The 23531-nt window shown below is 55.7% G+C and overlaps 1 protein-coding gene across 1 annotated transcript in view; it reads right to left on the bottom strand.

Annotated features, from left to right (window-relative positions):
- Positions 1–8644: 8644 nt before the first annotated feature.
- The window catches only part of CYTH1 (cytohesin 1), a 26954-nt gene continuing 12067 nt past the window's right edge, over positions 8645–23531 (bottom strand). Inside the window, exons 5-12 of the mRNA XM_007959837.1 lie at positions 23126–23206; positions 21981–22093; positions 20849–20997; positions 20331–20442; positions 15389–15465; positions 13402–13473; positions 12478–12632; positions 8645–8723 (exon numbers count right to left, since the gene is read on the bottom strand). Coding sequence (XP_007958028.1) covers positions 8645–8723; positions 12478–12632; positions 13402–13473; positions 15389–15465; positions 20331–20442; positions 20849–20997; positions 21981–22093; positions 23126–23206 — 838 coding nt within the window. The remainder of the gene's footprint in view (positions 8724–12477; positions 12633–13401; positions 13474–15388; positions 15466–20330; positions 20443–20848; positions 20998–21980; positions 22094–23125; positions 23207–23531) is intronic.

Here is a 23531-nt window from a genome sequence, read left to right as displayed (position 1 = left end):
CTGGCGTTCTCTTCAGAGGCGCCTCTTGGACTCGAACCTCCAACTTCTGGTCAGCAGCCGAGCACACTCACCATTGCACTGCCCCCTTCCTTCCTGTTCATTTCTCTCAGAGAGGCTGCACTCGCTACAGTTCGCAAAGGGCATCACCCCTGAGTCCTGGAACCGGCATTTCGAGGTTGCAGTACTCCCCGGCAACAGGCTTCATTCTTTCAGATTTCCGGTTCAAAGTTCATGGAAGTTTTTCACATTCTCGTGACCACACCGAGAAGGTGAGCACGAACACGGCTGATGGGTGACGGGCAGGCATTTAGTCAGGGTGTTGAGGGGCAGGCTAAAGACATGCAGTTAGCTCATGGGTGACTACTCTTCCAGAGTGCCCCCTGGTGGTGGTGTTGTACACGCATGCACCGCTCATACACGGCAGGTGCGGGGGGGGGGGCGATTCACTGTCAGAGTGGACTCCATGCAACTGCTTTTGGGTTAAGGGGAGATACGGGGTGGAGGGGTGTTGTCTGGTCGACAGAGTGAGGAATAAAATAAGGGCTGGGAAGGTAACTTGGTAGGAAATACAGCTGTGGCTGTTTGAAGGGGTCTTGGGGAAGGCATTTGCTTTTTTGATTCAGTCATGGTACTCGCTGGCGCGGTAGCTAGCCCCAGCAGAGGTGACATACACGTCTGTGAGCGAGGGTCGACTCCCCACCCAGCAGTTGGCTTCCCTACGGGGAAGGGACTTAGTCCAGGACGAGGCAGTGCGTGGGTGAGCTGGCTTAGACTTCTGCCACGGGGTCAAGCCTGCCCAGAGGGGGCAGGGCAGGAGGCCAAAGCAGCTGGTGGGGTCCGTGAACTTTTAACTGCATGAGACCTCTAAGACACTGACACACCAGGTCTCCTGATGTAAACGCCCCTCACCCACCTGCAAAGGCAGGTGAGGCTGTACCACCTGGAGCACCACCTGCCGCTGTGACTTGATAAAATCACAGACACACAGGCACGCAGCATCTCACTGACAGTCGCCCCGATCCCTGCACCCCCGGCCCGTCCTCAGCTCCAGGCTCAGCTCCCAGGCCCAGAGCCCCCCAGGTTGTGTGATAAGTCATGCCTACCTAGCACGTGTCCGGAGAAGGGGGGTGTTTTGCAGAAATACAGAAAATAGCCATTCATCTTCTTCCTACACAGATTTTGTTGGAAAGGCCAATCCAATGGGGAGTTTGAGGGGACACCCATGGAAACCACTGTACATATCCTGAAGGACTTCCTTTGAATGGAGGGACTGGTTATAGGAAATTCAGAAACAAGAATCATGGGCCCTGTCATCCAGGCATTTATCTGACATGGAGTCCTACCAGAGAGCGAGTTCTCAGGGCGGATGACAGCCGGTGAGGGTGGAACAAGAACACAGGGTCAGCCCGTTCTTCCCGTGAGACGGTCTTCGGTTAATCCAGGCATGGAGACCAGCTCTGACACTCAGCATTTTGGCCATGAAGAGTCAATTGTCCCAGATTCTTGTTACTGGCTACTTGGCTGGAGCCACCATGAACATAAATCTTGGATGCACTTAAGTCGGTTCAGGTTCTGGGTCACGAGGAAGAGGATATACGCAAGTGCTAGGCAGAGGGACACTGTAAAATTGTCCTGTTTAAACCTTGCAAATGGCTAAGAAGTTGTCTGTCAACTTTGCCGACAGCACATGCCTTCAAGGTTGGGTAAGGAAGTGTCCCCAGCTGGGGTGACGCACAGCCTAGGTTTTGTAACCAACCCTTACGGCCACTCTGCCGTCACTGCTCACTGCACAAGTTGAGCAGAGCCGTGGAGCAATGAACGCCGTGCCCCAGCACACCTGCAGGTCCTCTTCTGACTCAGTGCGGAGAAGGGGTGGGAAGTGCTCAGCCTACTTCATGGCGGTGGGGCCCCATGAGCTGGAGGCGCTCGGAATGTGTCAGGTCCTGCTTTGCTTCAACAGCGCAGTGAGACTGAGCGGCATGGGCGTAAATTCCAAGAGAAGCTAGTGGTATGAACGCAGGGCCGTCCCCAGTCCTGGCCCAGCTCACCTCCCAGGAGTTGTGTGTGAAGGGCGTACAGGAGCCCAGGACTTCCACGGCCGGTGGTGACAGAACACTGCCAGTATCTGCAGACAGCGGGGGGCAGGCAGCACAGGGCTGTGACCCCTGAGACAAGCGGAGTGACGCCGTGAGGCGTGACTGCCCAAAGAGAAGAGACCAGAGTTCCAGGTCCCAAAGTGGCTGAAATCTGCAAGTCGAGTGTCTCAGAGAACCAGGCAAGGGCACCGTGGGCTCCAGAGGTCCACGTGGGGACCCGGCGCTGGTCCGCAGTGGGCTGGGCTGTGCAGAGGCTGTGGGCCGCAGGACTGAGCCAGGAAGGACCCGGGGGTCCTGCAGTGCTGGCAAGTGCTGGCCACGGAGCCCAGCTACAGAGGCATTGCGTTCAGGTGACACCCCAGAAAGGTCAGGCCTTTTGTAGAAGGACTATGCCCTAGGACTAGCCTCAAGACCAAGACAGATTTGTCCTAACAAAGACTAAAGCCCAGCTTGGGAGGACTAAAAAAGACCTGCCAGTAATTAATTCAACAAATCTCAACCCAACTTGGGAAACAACACAACCAGACTTCCTGGGATGTATTAGCCACCATTTCCAGCATGTAATACAAAACAGACATGCAAAACAGCAGGAAAGTGAAAACCACAGAAGGGTATCTTCAGGACCGTGGAGTAAGCAAAGATTTCTGAGAGAAGACACAGAAAGAAAAGACCCGTAACAGAAAGGAGGAATCAGCCATCAAACCATAGAATGGGGGAAAATATTTGCCATGAGTGTGTCTGGCAAGGAGTGACCTCCTGCGCATCTGGTCTGCGTTTTCCTGAATCATGGTGACAGTTACATGCTCTTTACTATTGGCTGGTCAAGTGATATTAAAACTGTATTTGCATGTGCACTCTGCATACATTTTTAATATCTGTCTTTTGATTTTATTCGTTTCCCAAAAGTTTAATTGTATAAGATCAAACAGATCCGTTTGTTCCTGTGTAGTTTTGAGTTTCTTTGTTTTTTTCTTAAAGGAAGTTTCCTTCATCCAATATAAACAAATGGTTATTGTTAAGTGCTATTGACTCAGTTCCATCTCGTAGTGACCTGCGTACAACAGAACCAGCACTGCCCAGTCCTGCACCAGGCTCCCAGTCCTGCCACACCTGAGCCCATCACTGCAGCCGCTGTGTCAATGCCTCTCTTTGAGGGGCTCCCTTTCTTCACTGATCCTCTGCACAATCATCTTTCTCAAGGAAATGGTCCCCTTCTACCAACATGGCCAAAGTTGGTGAGACGAGGTCTGGCCATTCTCGCTTCCAAGGAGCATTCCAGCTGCCCTTCTTCCAGGGCAGATTTGTTCATTATTCTGCAGTCCGTGGGACTTTCAGTATTCTTCACCAACACCACAACTCAAAGGCATCAACTCTTCTTCAGTCTTCCTCATTCATTGTCCAGCTCTCACATGATATGAGGTGACTTAAAATACCATGGCTTGGGTCAGGCACACCTCAGGTGCTCGTCAGCATTTTAAAGAGGCCTTTTGCAGCAGATTTCCCAGTGCAGTACAACATCTGATTTCCTGATTGCTGCTTCCATGGGTGCTGACTGTGGATCCAAGTGAAACGAAATCCCTGATGATGTCCACCTTTCCTCCGTTTATCACGGTGTTGCTTATTGGTCCAGTTGTGGGGATTTTCGTTTTCTTTATGTTGAGGTGTAATCCATACTGAAGGCTGTGGTTTTTGATCATCAGTAAGTCCTTCGAGTCCTCTTCACTTTCAGCAAGCAAGGCTGTGTCATCTGCACATCACGGGTTGTTACTGAGTCTTCCTCCAGTCCTGATGCCACGCTCTTCACAGTCCAGTTCCTGGGGGTTATCTGCTCAGCAGACAGATGGAACGGTGAAAGGGTGCAACGCTGAGGCACTGCCTTCCTGACTTTAACCCACGCAGTACCCCTTGTTCTGTTCCTAGGCTTGAACCAGTGGCTTGCCCTTCTGCTGGCCAATCTTGGGATTGTTGCCTTCAAGCCTCTGAAGCCAGCAGCCTGCTGCACTGTCTGCCAATCGCGGATTCATCAGCCCCTGCAGCTCCAAGAGTCAGAAGAAACCCCCAGCTTGACATCTGACCCACAGACTTGGGACCCACCAGTTTCTGTAACGATGTGAGCCATTTAATGCCTCGAGGTGAATTTTCTCTCTCTCTCTCTGGTGTCGCTGGTTTTGCTTCTCTAGACAACCCAGCCTAAGACAGATGCTATTCCAAAATGAACATTAGAAAGCTTACTCAGCGGCCCCTGGAAAGGCTAAACACAGATTTACACAGGACCAGCAGCTCTGTTCCTAGTGTATACTCAAGAGAAGTGAAGACATACGCCCTCAAAAAACCTGTACATGAATGTTCCCATCAGCCTCATTCATAACAGCCAGAAAGTGAACGCCTTCCAAATGCCCATCAACAGAACGTGGTGTATCGTGTGTTCTGGTTCTCCAGTGCTGCTCTATCAGAAATACCACAGGTGGGTGGCTTGAACAAGTATTCTGTTACAGTTTAGGAGGCTAGAAGTCTGAGTTCAAAGTGCCAGGCTCTAGGGGCTGGGTGAAGGCCCCTCAACTTTGGGCTGCAGCTCTGCCTCTTGCTCCCAGCCCATTGGAGGCGTCTCTTCATTCAGGCAGCTTCTAGCTGCTGAAGCAGACAAACCCAAGGTCAACAAATAAAATGGTACAGTCCCAAGATTACCAAACAATATGGCAGGCCACTAGTTCACATCCAGAGAGTCCCAAGATTGGCAGGAAACAGCATGGTAGGCTGCTGAATGAAGACTTGGCTACAAGCAGGGCCCAAGTGGGCCAAAAAGCTAGAGACATTTCTCAATGCTGCTGCTTATATCCTGGAAGCAGCCACATCCCTCAGGCAGCTATACTCAGCTGCTCCAGTAGATTCCACCGTGGAAGTGATTACCAGTCTCATCATGGGGAATCACTACATCCAACTACCCAGCCACTCAAAACCAGGACTAGCCAAGTTGACACATAACCTTAACTACCATACCATGTACCAGAATATTTGGCCATCAGAAGAATGAAAAACTGATACGTGATACAATATGGGTGATCCCTGAAGACGTGATGCTAACTAACCGCAGACAAACAATTGAGGACAGACACTTGGCATTGCTGGGCGGTGGACGTTAAGTGCTTGACTTCCAGCTGAGAGCTTCTCAAGGCTGGGACCTTTGGGAGCAGATGGCCAGGCTGCTGGCTCCTCAAGTCCAACAGTTACCACATCACCTGTCCATCCTCCTCCACCCCAGAGAATTGAAAACATGTCCAGACAAAACCTGGGCGTGAATGTTGACAGTGACATCATTCGTCCCCAGTGAGTAGGAGGTTCCTCTTGAGGAGACCGACATGCGCTGGGACTGCAGTGGTGCAGTGTCCTTCTTTCTGTGCATTCCTGCCCCCCGAGCTATCTCCCCAAGCAAATACTGTCCTCTGCTCTCCCGTGGTTGATTGTTTAAGGAGCGTACCTCCCGGGTGTGAATGTTCACCTTATATGCCTGTGTATTGTTTGGCTACAGAAGCTCTGGTGGCATAGTGCCTAAGGCATTTACTTGACTGCTAACCAGAAGGCTGGCAGTTCAAACCCACTAGCCACTCCTCGGAGGGAAGCTTGGGCAATCTACTTCCGTAGTGATGCTGCCTCAGAAACCCAAGGAGGGGTCACTGTGAGTTGGGTCTGACTCAATGGCAGTGAGTTTTTTTAGACTGTTTGGCTGGAAGCCATGGAAGTGCAGTGAGTTCAATTCCAGGCCCAAGGGTGACGAGGGGCCATAGTCCTAGAGGTCTCACTACTCTCTATCAGACCAGTAGGCCTGGTCCTTTTTTATGATTTTGAGTTTTGTTCCACATTTCTCTTCCACATTGTCTATCCAATATCTCCTACACTGGTCCCTTTCCAAGTGGCTGACAGTGGTAGCCAGGCACCACCTGGTTCTGGTCTCAAGATCACGTAGGCTAAGGCTGCCATAGTCCACTAGTCGTTGGACTGAGCGTCACCGTGGTCTTTGGTTTTCTTCATTCTTTGCTCCAGATGAGGAGACTCATTATTGCGTCTTAGATGGCCACTTGCAAGCTTTTAATACCCCAGTCCCTACTCACCGAAGTTGAACGTAGAACAATGTTTCTGTGTATCATGTTATAGCAGTTGAGCTTGATGTCCCCCCTCCCCATGGTCCCAAGCCTGGGGGCCCAGTGACTCACTCCCTCACGGTGTTTGGCTGTGTTTGGTGTTTGGTTTGTGTCCAAATTTCGCCCCATCTGCTCTGTTACATACATGGCCATTCTCACCTAGGCTGTTACTGTTAACATGAACACAGGTCTTTCTCCCGCCAAACCCCTGCTGGGCTCAACTGCCGGCCTTTCCATTTGCACCCAAGTGCTCAACCCTTTGCACCACCAGGGCTCCTGATACTTCTTTTTTGGGGGAGGGGAGACTCAGCTAGTTTCCTGTGGTCATCTCAGTCCCCTGAATGGAACAGGATCTCCCCTCTGCTTCTAGCCATGTGATGGCTGGCTCTTGAGATGCAGCAGTCCAACGTGCTACTTCTCCCACGTGAGCGCAGGCCACGAGCGCCAAACCCGCCCCCAGCCACCCCGCAGGAAAGCACACAGACCAGGAAGGCGGCTTGGGCAGATTGGGAGTTTATTTGCTGCAGTTCCTTGGTGCTAGTTTACAAGGCAAAAAGACAAACAAAAAACAACTGAAATAATAATAATATATATTTTTAAGAACCCTGTCAACAGCTTTCAGTCATGTCTTTATATTTTATATTTTGACAAAACTTTTCTCTTTAAAACAAATACAAAATAACGTTGGAGGAGAAAACTGTACATGGTTTATTTACACCTCTGATAAACAGACGAATACTGATCCAACGCCTCTGTCCAGGCGCCTCCTTGAGAACCAGGCGCAGGCTTGGCCAAAGGCCCCAAGCCAACTGGTCTCCAGCAAGACCAAACTTGCTGGTCCCGCTCTGGGTCTCCCGCCAGAAGTTCATGTTTCCGGCCTGGACCGTGGCCCTGACCAGCTGTGGCATAAAGATGTCTGAAGCCCCTCCAGGTAGGACCCAGCTACCCTTGACTCCTACACGAAGAGGGAGACCCTGCCAAGGCTATTTCCAGAGATGCTGACCCGCCCTAAAAGGCAGAGGAGCCTGCAGCCTGGCTCGTCTACTCCCACCACCCTTTGTGGGAAGCCCTCTGCACTGTCCAGGCCGGGGCCAGTGGAGGTGGCGGCCGAGGCGACCAGGCCAACCCACGCTTGTGCCACTGGCACCAGGCCTAGCGTGAGTGGCAGCAGGTGGTCCATGAGAGTCCCTGAGAGAACACCGGGTTCCACGGCTCCCTCCACACCAAGAGTGAGGAGGACCCGGTCAACTCACGCGTTTAAAAAAAAAAAACAAAACAAAAGACAAGAGGCAGACGTCTCCCCCTCTCTCTAGGAAACGGCCTGCAACCCTGCCAAACAGAGCAAGGCTCCCTCCCCCGGCGGGCCCACAGTGCACGACAGTGCCTGGGGGGGGCCGGGTCTGAGGCAGGAGAAGCTAGGCCTGAGGCGGTCTGGTAAGATCCACTCCCTCCTCTAAAACAAGGATGGAGTTCTAGGAACAGGGAGAAACACCAAACGGGAAGCAGGTAGTCCCAGAGCCTCGCTGGGACCGCTGCCTCAGTTTTGGTTACAAGGTGTTTAGCTCAAGGAAGGATGCTGACCTCATGTTAAAGCCCAAGAAGAACGTGGATTCTGAACGAGGACAGACAGCTGAAGCCTCCAGACGGTCCTCTTCCCTCCTCAGTGCTCCGGAGGCCCTTGAAGTGGACCAGGTTGGCTGAAGCGGCTGCCCTGTGTGCGGCCGTGCAAGTCCCCAAGGCCACCTTGCCACTGGGCTCTGACTCGTGACAGGTCTCAAGTCCTCGTGGCAGCAGCTGCTCCCTCTACCCCTCTCCATCCTCGGTTCCACCCTGCGCCCAGAAAGGCTCTGTGCCACAGAGCGAGCACCCCGAGAGGCTGGGCGGCCCCCCAGGTCCCTGAGCCCGGCCAGAGCACTTCAGCAGCTGCTCCTCCCAGGGGAGCACCCACATCAAACAGGCAGAGCACCGGGACAGCATTACGTTTATCTTTGCCTCCTTGGAAAAAAAAACCCATCTTTACAGCATGTGGCTTCTCTTCCATTCCGCCTTCCCTTAGGCTGTGACGGCGCGGGGCCTGTGCGTCAGTGGTGGGGGGGAGGCGGCTTCACAGGAGTGAGGAGGCCAGCAGTTGGCCCCAGCTCTGCCATCAGACCTCACAGGGGTGGCGTCGTGGGGACGCTGGGGCTGCCGAGAGCTCCGTCCTCACGAAGGCTGAGCATCAGGGCTTCCAGACCCTCTCCCCCACGGATCACAGCCCACCCATCTCCCACTCAAAGAAACAGCAAAGCTGAAGCTGGTCTCTAGGGTTCCAGGCAATGCCTGCACGGGGCAGCTCCTGCTTGGCCACCAGCTCCCGTTCCCAGGGCCAGGGCGGCACGGCGCCTGCAGACTCGGTGCCAGCGGCCGTGCTGCTCAGTGTCTTTTTGTGGAGGAAACCTTCTTCTTGCGTGCCGCCAACATCTCGTAGAACGGGTCCCTGCTGATGGCCGCTCTGGATCACAACAGGAGAAACAGAGGAGGTGTGAGGACACAGAGTGACAGAGGGGGGCTGGAATTCCAGGAGGGCTTCCCAGCGGCGCGTGCCCATGGCCCTGCTCCGCTAGAGGGCCGCTGCAGAGGCCAGGCCTCTGTCCTCAGCCCTCCCTGTGGCCACACCTGGCTCAAAAGTTCTAGGGACACAGGGACATATAACAAGACACATCTCCTTTGACCTGTTCCAGCCTAAGAGCTGATCCAAGTCTGGGGTCAGACTCACTACTCGGGCCTCCAGGAGAGTACTCTACTCTGACGTGGGGAAACCAGCGTGGCGCTCAGTGCCTTTCACGCCCTGCAGCCCTCCTCTGGCATGACGCGCTCCATGAGACCAGTGACTGTGTGGAGCATGATCCTCCCTCGAGCGTCAACTCCACACAACCACCAAAGCACCAGCATGGGCTGGGCGCTGAGACACAGTGACCAGGACCAACCCATCCCAACTCAAGTTTGCTGTCAGGGCAGGGGTGAGGGGAAGAGAGCAGGACAGCTGTGTGCAGATGAGGCAGCCGGCTGGTGGCCACTGACCACTACTCTCTGTGATTCTTCAACTTTCCACAAGGTAACCATCCAAAAACTCTGAAGCCGGTTCACATTTCCAGAAAAGTGTTATACACAACTGGCTCCCCCAAGTGAGCGGCACACAGCTCGGTGCCTGCCGCATGGCACTCACAGTCAGTGAGGGAGGGACAGGAGTCCGTTCTGAGCTGACTGGGAGCCCATTCACCAAGCTCCTGATTCCAGGAGAGAAAGGACCCTCGGTTGCTTGGGGAGACCGGACCCCCACAGTACCAGGCACGTCCTCCAGGGACCTCGCCACGAAGGTATCTGACCACTCGCTGGTTTAAGAAGGGAACACAACAAGTCAAACTCTGGCTTTGTTCTGGGGGCTCTAGGGACCCTGCTGTTCCTTGGCGGGCTGTGTGTGTCTATGGAGGGTCCTGCGTCACCCTCGTGTCCTGTCGGAAGTAGTGTTTGGCAGCCAGACAGATGGAGGTTCACACCGGGCTCTGGCACCTTCCTCGTGCTGCTTTCCAACCCCCGCCATCTTTCCTGTAAAATGGAGGCTCTCTGGCCCTCACAGGGCTCCCGGGAGGTCGGGAGGACACCACGAAGCAGGCACCACAGCTCCTGGCAGACGCAGGCTCTCACTCAGGCCGCCGTCACTGCTGGGGCTGCCCCTGTCTGTCAGAGACCTGCTGGTGTGGCCCACGCACTGCTGACAGCCCTGGGGCAGTGTGCGGGAGACCTGTGGCCTGGGCCTCCTTCCAGCGCCCCAGCAGTACAGGTGAAGAGCCTCCCGCCCCTCAGAGCCCTCCAATGCTCCCGCTGTCTCCAGCTCTTTCTCTGAGGCAAGGATTAGAGCCAAGGGCGGCTGACACTTAGCTCTGTGGGCCGCTGCACATGTCAATTCCTGAGTAAGACGGCTTGGTGTGGAGAGCAGCACCACTTCTTAGGACAACATCACTAACCTCACCGTGCCTTCCTCTCCTCGTCCATAAACTGGGATGAAAACCCTACTACGCCTGCCCTTCCCAGGGCTGTGGCGAGGACTCAAGGACCGTGCGGCACAGTGCTCAGCACAGCGCCTACGAGTTGAGCAGGGAGCCCTGCTGGCGGGAAACAGAGCTGGCTTGGGAGCAGAGCCACAGGGGCCGAGCAACCACCAGGCCAGGCCTGCGCACGGCCTAACGAGAGGCCAGGGAGATTCCCGACGGAACTCGAAAGAGCGCTTCATTTTCTGACTACAGAGGTTAAAAACCACACGAAAGACCAAGTGCACAGGTACAGCAAAAGGTGTTCTTGAAGAATGAGGGAGGAGAGACCACAAACAACCACGTATCCAAAGGTGCTGTAATACTGTCGTGTAGGACACTGACACCACAGTGACTTGAAACAGCACGGGACGTGTGGACACTGTGACACCGCGGTGACGTGAACAGTGCAGGACGTGTGGGTGCCGTGATACCATGGTGACGTGAACAGTGTGGGACATGCAGGTGCTGTGACCCTGTGGTGACGTGAACGGTGTGGGACATGTAAGTGCTGTGACCCCACAGTGACGTGAATAGTGCAGGACGTGTGGGTGCAGTGGCCCCGCGGTAACGCGAACGGGGCGGGACGTGTGGGTGCTGTCAGTCCACAGTGACGCGAACGGGGCGGGACGTGCGGGTGCTGTCAGTCCACAGTGACGTGCACAGTGTGGGGTGGGAGGGGCTGTGATTGTAACAACGTAGGGCGTGCAATGAAGTACAGAGATGGAGCAATAGGAGTGACTCGGATATAGACAGGAATTTGATGACCAACAAAGAAAGTACTTTAAAAATCAGCAGGAAAATGGATTAATAAAAAATGGTGTGCGGACAGTTGGGTGCTGGAGGGAACAAAGTTAGTCTTCACTTTAAACCACACGTGAAAAAGAAATTCTAGGGAATGAAGAGCTGTGAAGAAGGCTGACTCTGAGGAGACTCAGATCTGGGGACTTAGGACAGGTGACAACAGTGACACTGGCAAACTGCCACCACCCACCGCGGACACAGTTGGCGCTCCGAGGTCAAGCAGAAGCAAAGGGCCTGTGGTGAGACGTCAAAGATCAGGCCTCTGCAACCTCCCACCCACACAAGTCCCTGGAGAGTGTATTAACACAGGTTCCTGGAGCATCGTTGGGGTGGCAGAGATTCTGAGAGCTCCCTGGTGAGGCCACTGCTGCTGCCCCTGGACAACGCTGAGCATGGAGGGCAGAGGCGACAGCCACAACCACAACCACAAAGGCCGGCACATACCAAGATCCTGAGCAACAGGCACACAGCCTTCCTTGGGGCCCCTCCTCCGTGACGAGCCAGGAAGAAGCTAAAGCTGCATTTCGAGGCAAGGAGGCAAGAACCACCAGGACCAGCTGGTGGCTTCTTAACCGACGCTGCACTGCTTTCTGTCACAGAAGTCCCACCTCACTGCCTGGCCAACCTCCACCACCATGGCACTCCCACGCGGACTAGCAGGATCAGAGTTCAGATCTAGGAGGAACACAGCTCTTTGGAGCAAACCTCTCACTCCCCTAGTCACGCCACGGCCAGCCACTGACACGCCACGGCCAGCCACTGTCATGCCACGGCCAGCCACTGACAAGCCATGGCCAGCCACTGAGCCCCAACCTCGTGCCAGCTTCTGCTCAGGCCATCAGGGGTCCCCTGAAACTGTGGGAAACACATGTCCCAACCGTGGGGACAGTCCCTGGTCAAGGGACAATGTGCCCAGGAACATCTTCATGGAGAACCATGTGTGAGAGGCACTCCACGAAGGTCCTACGGGGTGGGGAGACACCTGCCCACCCCTCCCCATCAGCCCCATCAGCACCAGCAAGGTAGACAGCTCCCGTCTCCATGACGACCATCACCTCCATTGAATGACCACTCTGAGAATGAGATTTACTTCCTCAGTGATAAATGATAAAGGAGGCCCGTGACCAGACCCACGGCCTGGCAGTGTGCTCACCTGCTCCCTTGGTCTGTGAGGTGCACCTGGGGCACCTGGGTGAAGTGGCTGGAAACACAGAGAGCCCCCTGCAAAGTCAGCAGGGAATCCATCCCACCCACGCTATTCCCTGGGGATCCCAGACCCAAAGAATGGACAGCGCACATGATCCCGAGGCTCGACAGCTGCCAGCTGAGTTCAGGGTCAATCGGGTTGGTTTCCCGTCTCTGGGGGCCACGTACTTAACACACTTGATCCACTCCTCCTTCTCCTCGGGCGTCGGCGCAGAGATGCGGTACACCGTGTGGTTCCCCTCCACCACGCGTCCGTCCGCCTCCGTCTTACAGGCCTTGATCACCTGGTCTTTGTTGTCAGGGATGTAAAGCTCGAAGCAGTTCTGCGAGTGGAGAGAGAGGGAGCAAATGCTGAGACGTCTCAGAAAGCTGCTGACCAGGCGGGTCCGCGTCATGGCCAGAGACACCGTTCTGACCTCCGTAAAACGCAGGCGGAACACAGATTCCGCCGGAAATGAGAAGCCTGGAAGGTGGGTCCTGAAGGCGGTAACTAGCTAAACGGCCTCACTGACAAAAACATTAGCTCAGCAGATGGTAGCTCTATTCCTAACTCAAGGAGCTCTGGTGGTAAAGTGGTTAAGGTATTCAGCTGCTAACCAAAAGGTTGGTGGTTCAGAAGATGAGGCAGTCTGCTGCCATAAAGATTTATAACCTTAGAAACCCGATGGGGGGGTCATTGTGAGTCACCGTGAGAACTGACTTGATGGCAGTTTTTACTCCGAAAGCATGTCAAACAGGGAGAGGGCTGTAGGTTATCTAATGCCTTTGAAAACCAAGCCGGCAATGTCACAATACCCAAAGAAAGGGACAGTATTCTATCAGGAGTCCCAAGAACACAGAACAAGAGGTCCCATCACAAGTGTGTCTGCTGCTATTTGAAGAGGATGGTGTCCACACCTCATATGACACTCAGTAAGCAATAAAGGGGAACAGGAGGGTCTTCGCAAACTTCTTTGGCGTGGCTGGGGAAGAACTCTAAGGAAAAGCAGGAAATGGTACTTCACAGCTGTGCTGCTAATTAAACGTGGTGATGTCACTCTTTCTCAGGGAACTTCAGTGGCCGCCCCCGTCCTCCTCACAGTAAATACTCACTGGCTTTTTGGAGTCCTCCACCTCCCGGATACTCAGGTTCTCCAAGGGGATGATGCCTCGGGGCTCCTTATCCTACAGACGACAGGAGAGAGGACACCCCCAGTCACTCCGAGGACACGGACTCACTCAAACCCACCCACCTTCACCCAAGACTCACAGTCGCCAACCAGCCCTAGGGCCTGCACGTGCAGCTCTACAACAGGGCAAGGGTCAAGACCACAGGCACCATCAGTCCAGTACGAACTAGTATCAAGGGTCCTTTACGAGTGGAAAGCCCGGGGAAGCCAACAGGCGCCTTGAACGGCCTCTGCGACAGCCTGGGGGCCTCTGGCAGGGAGAACGCAGCTTTTCACCTGCAACAGGGCCTTGCTTCTCTCCCGGCTCCGGCCCCAGCAGCTGCGGAAAGCCCTCCCCAGCCATGCAGCAGGCGTCCTGCTCCGTGCCCCACGCCCGGGCCTGTCTCTGTGGCGGGTGCAGGGGGTGTCCTGCTCTGTGCCCCACGCCCGGGCCTGTCCCTGTGGTGGGTGCAGGGGGTGTCCTGCCGTGTGCCCCATGCCCGGGCTCATCTCTGTGGTGGGTGCAGGTGGTGTCCTGCTCCGTGTCCCATGCCTGGGCGTGTCTCTGTGGTAGACAGCATGGCCTCTGTGTAGGCCTCCCCTGCCTGTCCCCCACAGGCCAGGCAGTGCTCAAGGAGGGACCCTTCCTTCCTGACAGTTCCTTCTGGATCAAAAACAGCCCCTCAATGTCCGCCCAGAGCAGAGCTCAGAGCCCTGCCACCCCCAGACCCTCAGGGGCTCCCCTCAGTGAAGCACACCCCCTACACCCAGTTCTACCTGCCCGAGGTCTGCCTCCATCCCTGTCATGTTCTGATTACCAGTGACGGTCATCTTTGCCCGGCCAGGACTGGAACATCCCTGGTCTGTCACAAGGCCTGGCCATCTCTTAGCCTCAGCCCTGTGCTCAGTGAGAACAGTGCTCACCCCCCGTCGTCCCTTCCTGAGGTCTGTCTACTGAGCCCCTCTCTCACAGTCGGGTTTGGCATCAGTTCTGTCAGAGGGGGCCTGGGGCTGCCCCCACGTGCTGGCTTATGACTGACTGGGCCCTCTGTCGCGCTGGAAGAGGCTCCTGCCCACTTTCCTCCCTTCGGGGCTGAACGGAGCCAGGCCTGTTGTTTCTCGGCACTGAAAGCTCCTGGAGGCGGTCTGCTTGCTCTGCTCGGCCACCTGGAGGCCGTGCTCCAAGGCCAGTGTCTGCTGGGCGCCTCCTTGGTGCCGAGCTCCCCAAGACAAGCTCTCCTGAAGCACAGGGGCCTCTCGGAGGGACGGATGCAGGTTTTCTCTCCTTTCCAGGGCAACGACCAGCCCTGGGCGCACAGGTACCCCACACTCTGGGGCTGGGGTCCTATTACCTACTTTCCTGTTTTGTTAATTCCTTTTTATAACACGTCTCTTCCTCAGACTCTGTGCCTGTCTCAGGCCTTCTCTCTGAGAGAGATGATATTTTTGGCTATTTCGGTCCCAGTCTGTGACATTCTAACTTACTTATTATTAAGTACGTTGTAATTCTTCAGTTACCGAGCTTCGGTTTTCATTGAAGTGTAGCCCTCTAAACGGTGCTGGTGTCTCTGAGAGAGACGTCCTGCTCTCCTCCCACGGGCCAACAGAAGGAATGTCCCTTCCCACTGTGTCTCAGGCCTCCTTCACTTCTCCTCCGGAATCTGAGCCCCAGTCGCGGCTGCTCCCATCTCCCCTCCAGGGGGCACTCTTCCCAGCCCAGCCGCAAGCCCCTCCAGCGTGCCCACGCTGCCCTTGGGACCATGTTCCCCTGCCTGGCTTCTCTGTCCCTGTCTAGAACCAGTCCATGGCATCTGTAGGGTCCCTGACTCTGAGGTGTCTTAGTTCTCCTGCTCTGCCGCCTCCAGGAAGCCAGGAAGCAGCAGGATGAAGGGGACTGTCTCCCACTGGCCCTGGGCAGACGCCGTGCTCACCGTCGTGTATTCGAAGTAATACAGGCAGTTGTCGGTCAGGATGAACCAGCGCCGCTTCCACGTCTTCACCCTGCCACCTGCAGAGCAAGCAGAGACTGTGCTCGACGGGAGGTCAGGCCCACACACCCCACCACACACACAGCGCTCTCTGACGGGGCGGCGGGAGGGCGTGGGGACCACGGCAGAATGGCATCAGAATGAGACACAGAGCTGGGCGGAAGCATCTTTATGACATCAAAGTGAGGGGACAGAGCCAGCAAGCAGTCTAGTGTGACACCTGTGGATGGGGTCAGACAGCAGGATGGGGGACACACAACGTAAACCAATGAGGGCGAGAAAAGCGGCAGCCAAAGGCCTCCCTGTGTGGCAGAAGCTGGCAAACAGAGCAAGGGGCAGGGCCAACCTCCCGGGCTGTACTGCCAACCAGCAAGCAGCCCGGGCCTCAAGGGGCGGGGTTTGACCGCCCAGGGGTGGGGAGGAGGCAGGAGGGAAGCCACCGTAATCCCTTCGTGGGCGGGTCTACAACATCCGGGGACACGGCACCCCACCTCCTGCAGCTTTGGCCTCTGCCCTTCTTTCCTGGTCGGGGTGACAGCTACAGGGGCTTTCAGGCTCAGGCCAGGGCCCTGAAAACAGTATCCCTGAGTCGCGAGTGAGAAGCAGGGCCAGGCTCTCTCACCTGTTAAGGAGAGGCCACCCTCGGGAGCTTGCTCGGTTCTGGGCTTCTCACCTGGAGCTCCTACGGAAACTCACCAGCTGAGGGGCCGTGGGCACAGGAGCACTGGGTGGGGGCTGCAAGCTGGTGACAGCTTCTGGAGCCCTCATGAGCGTTTCTCAGTAAAAACCTTGGGGCCACGAAGTGGGGCTGAGGCAGAGGCCGAGGAAGGGAGAGGGACCACGTCTCGCTCTTAAGATGGGACACCACCCACAGGTCCCCCTCCTCTGCTTACCCTGGGGCGCACGGCCGTACCAGCACCTGCCCGGGGGCTGGCCCTCGTTCAGGTGTGTGCAGCTGTTCGTCAATGCCCTGGCAGCATACACTCTTGGGTAAGCCTTGGCTTACAGAGAACATCCCTGCTCCAATCTTCCACACCAACAAGGGCTCTAGCACAACCGCCTCTCAGGACACCAGCTGTCCGGTCTTGGCCTTGCCTGCCCTCACCACAAACCACTGAGCAAAAACCAGGGGCTCAAGGAAACTCCCAGTTGCCGGGGCACCCGTGTGCTTACACCAGAGAAGGCTAGCAGGGGCAGGGCGTGTGGCACTGTGTGCATTCCCTGTGGAAGCAGTACCAGGACAGGCCCTGAGGACAAGCCTAAGGCCCACCGTCAGCTGTCCGGTTCCCGACAGCCCAGAGCCAGGTCAGGAGGGGCCGCCCACCCGTCCAGCCTGTGCTGACACCAAACGAAGCAAGGTGGCCGCCTCCCAGCCCCTCCTGACTCTGATGGGAAGCTCGCCTCTGGTCCCTACTGGTCAAAGGCATGAGATGAAGGAGATGCCATGGATGGATAAGAGGACATGCGTGTGGCAAAGGGGGGTGGGCGGGATGAGAGTCATTGAGGAGGAGATGAGGGAGATGGGGGGCAGAGCAGACTTGCTGTCAGAACAGAGCGCCACCCCACTTGCAGAGTGCTGAGAACCTCGGTTTGAGCAATTTCCTGGGCTCAGCACACAATGAACACCAACCCATGCTGCCCCCCATGCACCTCCATCATGGACACTCGGGACTCAGGAGAGGGTGGGGACAGGGTCAGAGGCCAAAGGAGCAAGATGGGAGGGGCACGTACAAGGCTGGGGGCACTCTCTGATGACAGGAGAGGCTGTGCCCCCGGGACGCCCTGCTGCGTTACAGAGGCCTGTGCCCTGGAGTACCGCCGCAGGCCCAGGGAAGGCGACAGACATGGACAAGCGGACAGATCAGTGCGCACCCAGGACAGTCCCTACGGAACTCATGGACCCCGGCTGCTCAGAGTCCGCCTCTCCACCCTGCGAATGCTGGTGCTTGGGCCGTCCTTCCCAAGGCTGGCTCTGCTAAGTCACATTGGAGCAAAAGCCTGGCAAGCTCTTATTCCTGAAACTCAGCCGGTGGGGTGCAGCCCCCACCAGCCCCACTGAGAGGCCGGGTGCAGGCTTATAACAAAGCCTCCGGTGAAAGGGGAGGAAGAAAACCTAAGACGAGGGCCAAGGTTGTGATACCCACCTGCCCAATGCCCAGAGAAAGAGGGGTTTTAGGGTGCTTGCTTGTTTGTTAACTCAACCGGGCACTGTGCCGCCTTTAGGAGAATTAAATGGAGGGGTTTAGGGTGCTCGGGAGCTCTGATGGTGTAGTGCCTAAGGCACTTGACTGCTAACGAGAAATCTGGTGGTTCAAACCTACCAGCCACTCCTGGGAAGGAAGGTTGGGCAATCGACTTCCATAGAGATATTGCCTCGGAAACCCAAGGAGGGGTCGCTATGAGTCGGGTCTGACTTGATGGCAGTGAGTTTGAGTTAGGGTGTTTGCTTGTTAACTCCACTGGGTGCTGTTCTGTGTTTAGGAAGCCCATTTCCCACTTCATGCCAGCAGACGTCAGAGGTGCCATATAATTTCTTTCCCGAATTTGCTCACTGATGAGGGTATGTCAGAAGCTGGGGCTCCGGGAAAGCAGAGGACCCTTCCCCTCTCCTCTTCCTCCCTTCAGAAAAGACGTCCCAGCAGGCTGATCCAACAGAGACAACCTGTGCCTGCCAGGAAGTCCAGAGAAAATCCAGGGGGCACTTCCTCTGCTTTCCCCAACCCATTCGGCCCGTAGTTTCTAGCTTCGCCACATTGCATAAAGCTCAATTATTCTGCATCTTGGTGTCTGGCCAGCTGCTGCACGAGACCCTGCTCCTGCGAGGTGAACCGTGACAATGGCTCACCCCCCGATCCTGGTCAGTTCCCTAGGGACTGTACGGGGAATGAGAAGCAGCAGTCACACCACCACCAGCAATTAAAAGCAAATCACCCCAGAGAGCACAACCAGCAAACGCTGCAGCGGGCACAGGGGCCTGGGCAGAGCGAGCGAGCGAGCAGGTGGGGGTTACATACCTCCTGGAGTTGGGGGCAAGGAAAAGGAGAGCCAAAATCATGGAACATACAAATGAGGGAGAAAAGAAAATTAAAACAAAGAATTCCCACCAGGCTCCTCATCTCACAGTGCACGTATCAGTCACATTCCCATCTGTTTGAAGAAGGCACCGTCCATGAAAACACGTGGGGCCGGCCGTGGACGGGGGTGTCACGTAGGCCACGCTTGCTTGGTCACGGCAAGCTGTGAGGCACTACTGACAACCTTGCCCCTGTGCTGCCGGAAACCCACTCTTTCCAGGCTAATGATTATGGTCTATCTGAATCCAGAGCAAAGAGAGCTCTCTCCAGGGGAAACTGAATGTGTGTTTAGATGACTACATTGGTTAAAGTATGTGTGAGCACACACACATGTACACCCATGGGTATATATGTACACACGTGTACACACAAGGACAGAGTCTGACGGATACGTGCACACAGACACACACACACACTACAGAAGGCTGAAAAGTCTACCTTCTGCAGTACAGACGGACAGGGCTGACTCTAAGTGTGCTACACGGGCTTAGTGAGGTTTAAACACAGGAACCCAGGACTGAAACTAGCCCCCCACTCGGTTAACACTTTCCTGGGGTACAGAGGGCCTCATGAATGTGCGTGCCACCCTGGCGCAGCGGCCACGGTCATCTCCGCACTGCCCTCGTTTGAGCATCTGGGTGGCCAAAGCTGACTGTCGGCATCAGCACTGAAACACATCACTGGCGGGGAAGCAAGCCCAGGGCTGGGCGTGGCTTTAAGATTTCCAGCAGGTCTGCTGTCAACACACTCTGCTTGGCAGTAAGGGTGCAGAGCAGCTGGCGGCCTAAGGGTCAGCTGGATAGAGCTGGACATCAAAGGTTCTTCTGGTGACAATGAAAGGCCAGCCAGTGCCAGGGACGTCCTGACTCTCATCAGTTAAGTGGGGCTTTAGGGGAATTTATCAATTACGTCACTACGCATAAACACAGGCCCAGGACAGGCTTTTTTAAAAGCCCGTAATTATCGATACAAATCCTACTATTACCAGAACTGGTAAGTACTCACAGATTGCCAACATGCCAGTAACGGCCAGTCTCACGGGGAGGAGTAACTAGGCCGGGAAGGGGGGCCGTTCTAACTGAACACTGCTCAAATGCAAAGGCTGCTGCCAGAGAAGGCCGAGCACTCTCTGGGGCCACAAAATGACATGAGAGCCGAGGGCCCTCTCTGCTCGGGACAAGCCCTCACACCAGGCTGGGCGGTGCCTGCAGGCCCGACTGTCCTGGCCTTCTGTCACTCCATCCCCCTCACGGCGAGGGTTGCCCACAGACCTCGTCAGCTTTTCTGAATGAACAGATCGTGAATGTGGCTGCTTCGGGTTGGAAGGAGGGAAGCCACTGCCCAGGATGAGGGAGTGCTGTGGGTGGAGCTGCAGCCGGGGCGCTAGGCTTGCCATGCACGCTGCCTGGGGAGCGGATGCGGGTGATGATGCACTGGGGTGGGGGGCAGGAGCACCAGGCATGATCTGTGTGACGGGAACTAGAAAGACGGACACAGCTGCCACCCTCCCAACAGCCGAGAGGCTAGGAAAGGGGACAGGGCCAGGTTGTACGGGACTGCCTCCAGACACCACCTAGTGAATAAACTCACGTGGAGACGTGGACACAGACACACACGGGCAGTGAGGACAGCTGAGCACGGCTCGCCCCCAGGAGTCACCGGGCTCTGGCTGTGCGTCTCTCCTCTCGCTGGAGGGGTCTCCGTTCTCGTGGGATCCCCCCGGCGCACCCAGTCGCCCACCCATCGCCCTGTCGCACATGGCCCCTCTTCCCAAGCCCCCGTGTAGGGGCATCAGCCAGCGCGTCACGCACCAAGCTTGAGCAGCCAGCCTTCTCGGTCCGGGTTGAAGAAGGTGTGAGTGAGGTCGTTGCCATCATCCTCTGGGATCTTAAAGGGCTCGTTTTTTATGCTCTCATACAGGTTCTGGGGAGAAAGATGGCAAGGCATGCCTCCCATCCCAGAAACGCCCCTCCCTCCCTCCTCTTCAGTCAACAAGCCTTCACGGTGCCCACAGCACACCACAACTGCTCCAGGTACTGACACCACAACAGTGGGACAGCCCCCTCCCCATAGCTGAGTCGAAAGACAATGTCAATGCAATTGTCCCCACGCAACTGAGCAGGGAGAGGAGGTGACCTCTCGCCAAGCTCTCAGTCCCGGGTTAGAAACTGCTGTCCCCTTCCTGATTGCTGAGCTAGGCCTCAGGGCCAGCTTCTTAAGGAAGTTCACATAATGAAGGGTGAGAGGGCCAGGGCCTGTGCCCACTCCTGACTGCGACCCTGGCCCCAGGAGCGTGGTAGCAGGGTGGGCACTGCCTCGCTGGGCTCACCCGCAGGAGCTCCTCAGGCAGGTCCCCTCCGTCGTTGATGCCTCGGTTCATGGCAATGAACCTCTCCACGGTGGGCTTGTCCTTGACGTTGGGGTTGTGGAGGCTGGTGTTCAACATGATGATAGCAAAGGACAGCACATAGCAAGTGTCTGAAGACGAGAGAAGGGCAAGGGGGAGACGCCCGTAAGGACTCAGGAAGGTTCCACCCTAAGAACAGGAAACGCCAATGGGACCGAGAGCAGAGAGCCATGCTCCCCTGAAGGGGGACAGCGCCTCAGTGAGCCCCAGGCACCCTGCGACCAGAGAAGCACAAGCAATACAGACAGCAGGGCCTTCCTCCAAGAAGGATTCATGTGGACGTGCACACGTGTGTATGTGAACGCACACCACGGCATCTGGGGGTTGCAGCTAGACTCAACACCAGACATCTGGGGATGCGGCAAGATAACTGGGGCAGCATGAAACGAATTTCACTGTTTACTAATTTCTTTTTACAACAAAAACATAGTCATGAATAACTTTGGTAACTACAAAATAACAGTAACTAAACTGTGAATGAAACTCAAACTAATTTCCTGAAGAGAGGCACCTCCTGGAGAGAGCGAAGGGCAGGGCGGGTGCACCACAGCCTACACCTGCTGGGCTCACGGGGGCCCGAGGGTGAGAACCATCACTGTACTGAAAGCTAGGCGCGCTTGCTGACAGGAGGATGTGGCAGAGAGAAACGTGAACACAGCCTCACGTTTAGACGAGAAGACAAATCACCTCCCAGGTCCCTTGTTTTCCTCCACAGGAAGGGCCATGTGCAGGTACCACAAAGGTGTCCCGCACACAGCAGCCGCTGGGAACCAACACCTACACACACTTCTCACTCCTGCCTCTGCTCAGCTCTCTACCACCTCCTCGTGCCGCTCAAATATTTTTCAAACACCTGATGTTTTAACAGGTGCCTATTTCATGACTCAGAGAGAGGCAACTGCTCCTCCTGTTCCCTTATTGGGGGGCTTGTGGGTGGTCCCCAGCTTGCCGCTATCATCAACATCCTTGACACACGTGTCCTCAGGCATGACTCTAAGCCCTTCGGTTGTAGAGATCATCTAGTGCCCAGCACAGACCCTTGCGTCAGACGAACCTGTGGACTGGAAGACCCCGTGATTGCACTGGCAATACCGCTGCGCAAACGCCTCCATCATCCGGTCGATCTTCTGCGCCTCTCCGGGTAGCCGGAAACTCCACAGGAACTGCCTGGTGGGAGACAGGCTGTGTTACGGCCTCAGGAGACGATGTGCTCCTCTGGGAAGGGTTACACGTCCAGTCACTGCGGGTGTCCAACAGTGGACAGCAGCTCTGAACGGACAGACTCGTCCTCCTACAGAACTGTTATCTTAACCAAAGGGAGAATATGCGGAAAAAAGGAAGATGCTCCTGCTCAGAACAGACCTCCTGGACAGACTGAAATACGGACAGCGCTCACTGTAAGCAAACCCCCATTTCTAGGCAACGTGATGAGGCCAAAAGGAGGGATGGCTTCCTCATCAAAGGGCCCACAGCCGAGCCATGAAGGAGGTCAGTGCAAGCTACAACAGCCCCGGCAGGGCCATTGCCGGTTTACCGTGGTCCCCTGAAGGCCACAGAGCCGCTGTTATGACAGCACCTGCAGGAGTGGACGGACACACAGCTGGTGTTACAGCATCCTCATGACAACTCTTAAGGGGCACAAGGTTTAGCAAAAGCGAAGGCTGACTTCTCTCTCTGTAGAGCGAGACACGCAACGCTTGCCTCCGACTCTGGGAAAGCAGCGAAAGCGTCTTCTAAACTGAAACTGAGAAGATACTTAAGTATTCGTCGATCTCCCTAACGCCCTGAGTGACATCCGCACAGACTGACTTCAGGGGGCATCAGCATGGGAGCCCCTTCGACCGTCCGATCATTTCCAGCCACACCCCGTCTTTCCTTCAGGAACCTTCAAGGTACTAACAGTTATTCCTAGACTGGTGGCTTGGTGCCTAAGGCACCTGACTGCTAACCAGAAGGCTGGCAGTTCAAACCCACCAGCCACTGCTCGGAAAGATGACTGGGCAACCTACTTCCGTAGAGATACGGCCTCGGAAACCCAAGTGTGGTCGCCATGAGTCGGGTCCGACTTCGATGGCTGTGTGTAGACACAATTATAGTAAAACGTCACGCCTGCCTGAAGAAAAGAACTCCCATGGCCACTTCCGTGATTGAAAGCCTGTCCTGCACACCTTCTGAGAGGCTTCCTAGGGAGATACTCACCGCAACGCCTGGACAAGGTTGAGGTCCGTGAACTCATGCAGCTCCACAAACGCATGAAGCACCTGGATGTTAAACTCGTCTCTGTCAAGGGGTGGGACAGCAGGAGTCAGAGGCTGACACCGAGACGCCGAGATGCGTCCACCCCCAGCCAATCACGTCTGCACACTCAGAGTCCCAAGTCCAGTGGGCTCAGCAAGGCTGATCACCAAACCACCTCAGGCACAGCCATCCATGCAGCACAGAAGAAACCTGCCTGTGTTTACTGGCTCAACAAATACAGTCACACAGCCCCCACATCTACCAACTAATGTCCCCTCAACTCCAGTGTGACCACCACCGCCGCAGTAGGAAGAACCAGGCATGTTTGGAGGCTGTGTCTTCCTACCACCCCTGCCCTGCATCCCCA

This window comes from Orycteropus afer, unplaced genomic scaffold (assembly GCF_000298275.1).
Source record: "Orycteropus afer afer isolate SDZICR_OR568_19922 unplaced genomic scaffold, OryAfe1.0 scaffold00018, whole genome shotgun sequence".
NCBI classification, from domain to species: domain Eukaryota; kingdom Metazoa; phylum Chordata; class Mammalia; order Tubulidentata; family Orycteropodidae; genus Orycteropus; species Orycteropus afer.
The sequence above is the reverse complement of the archived record's forward strand: the minus strand, read 5'-3'. Positions and strand labels throughout refer to the sequence as shown.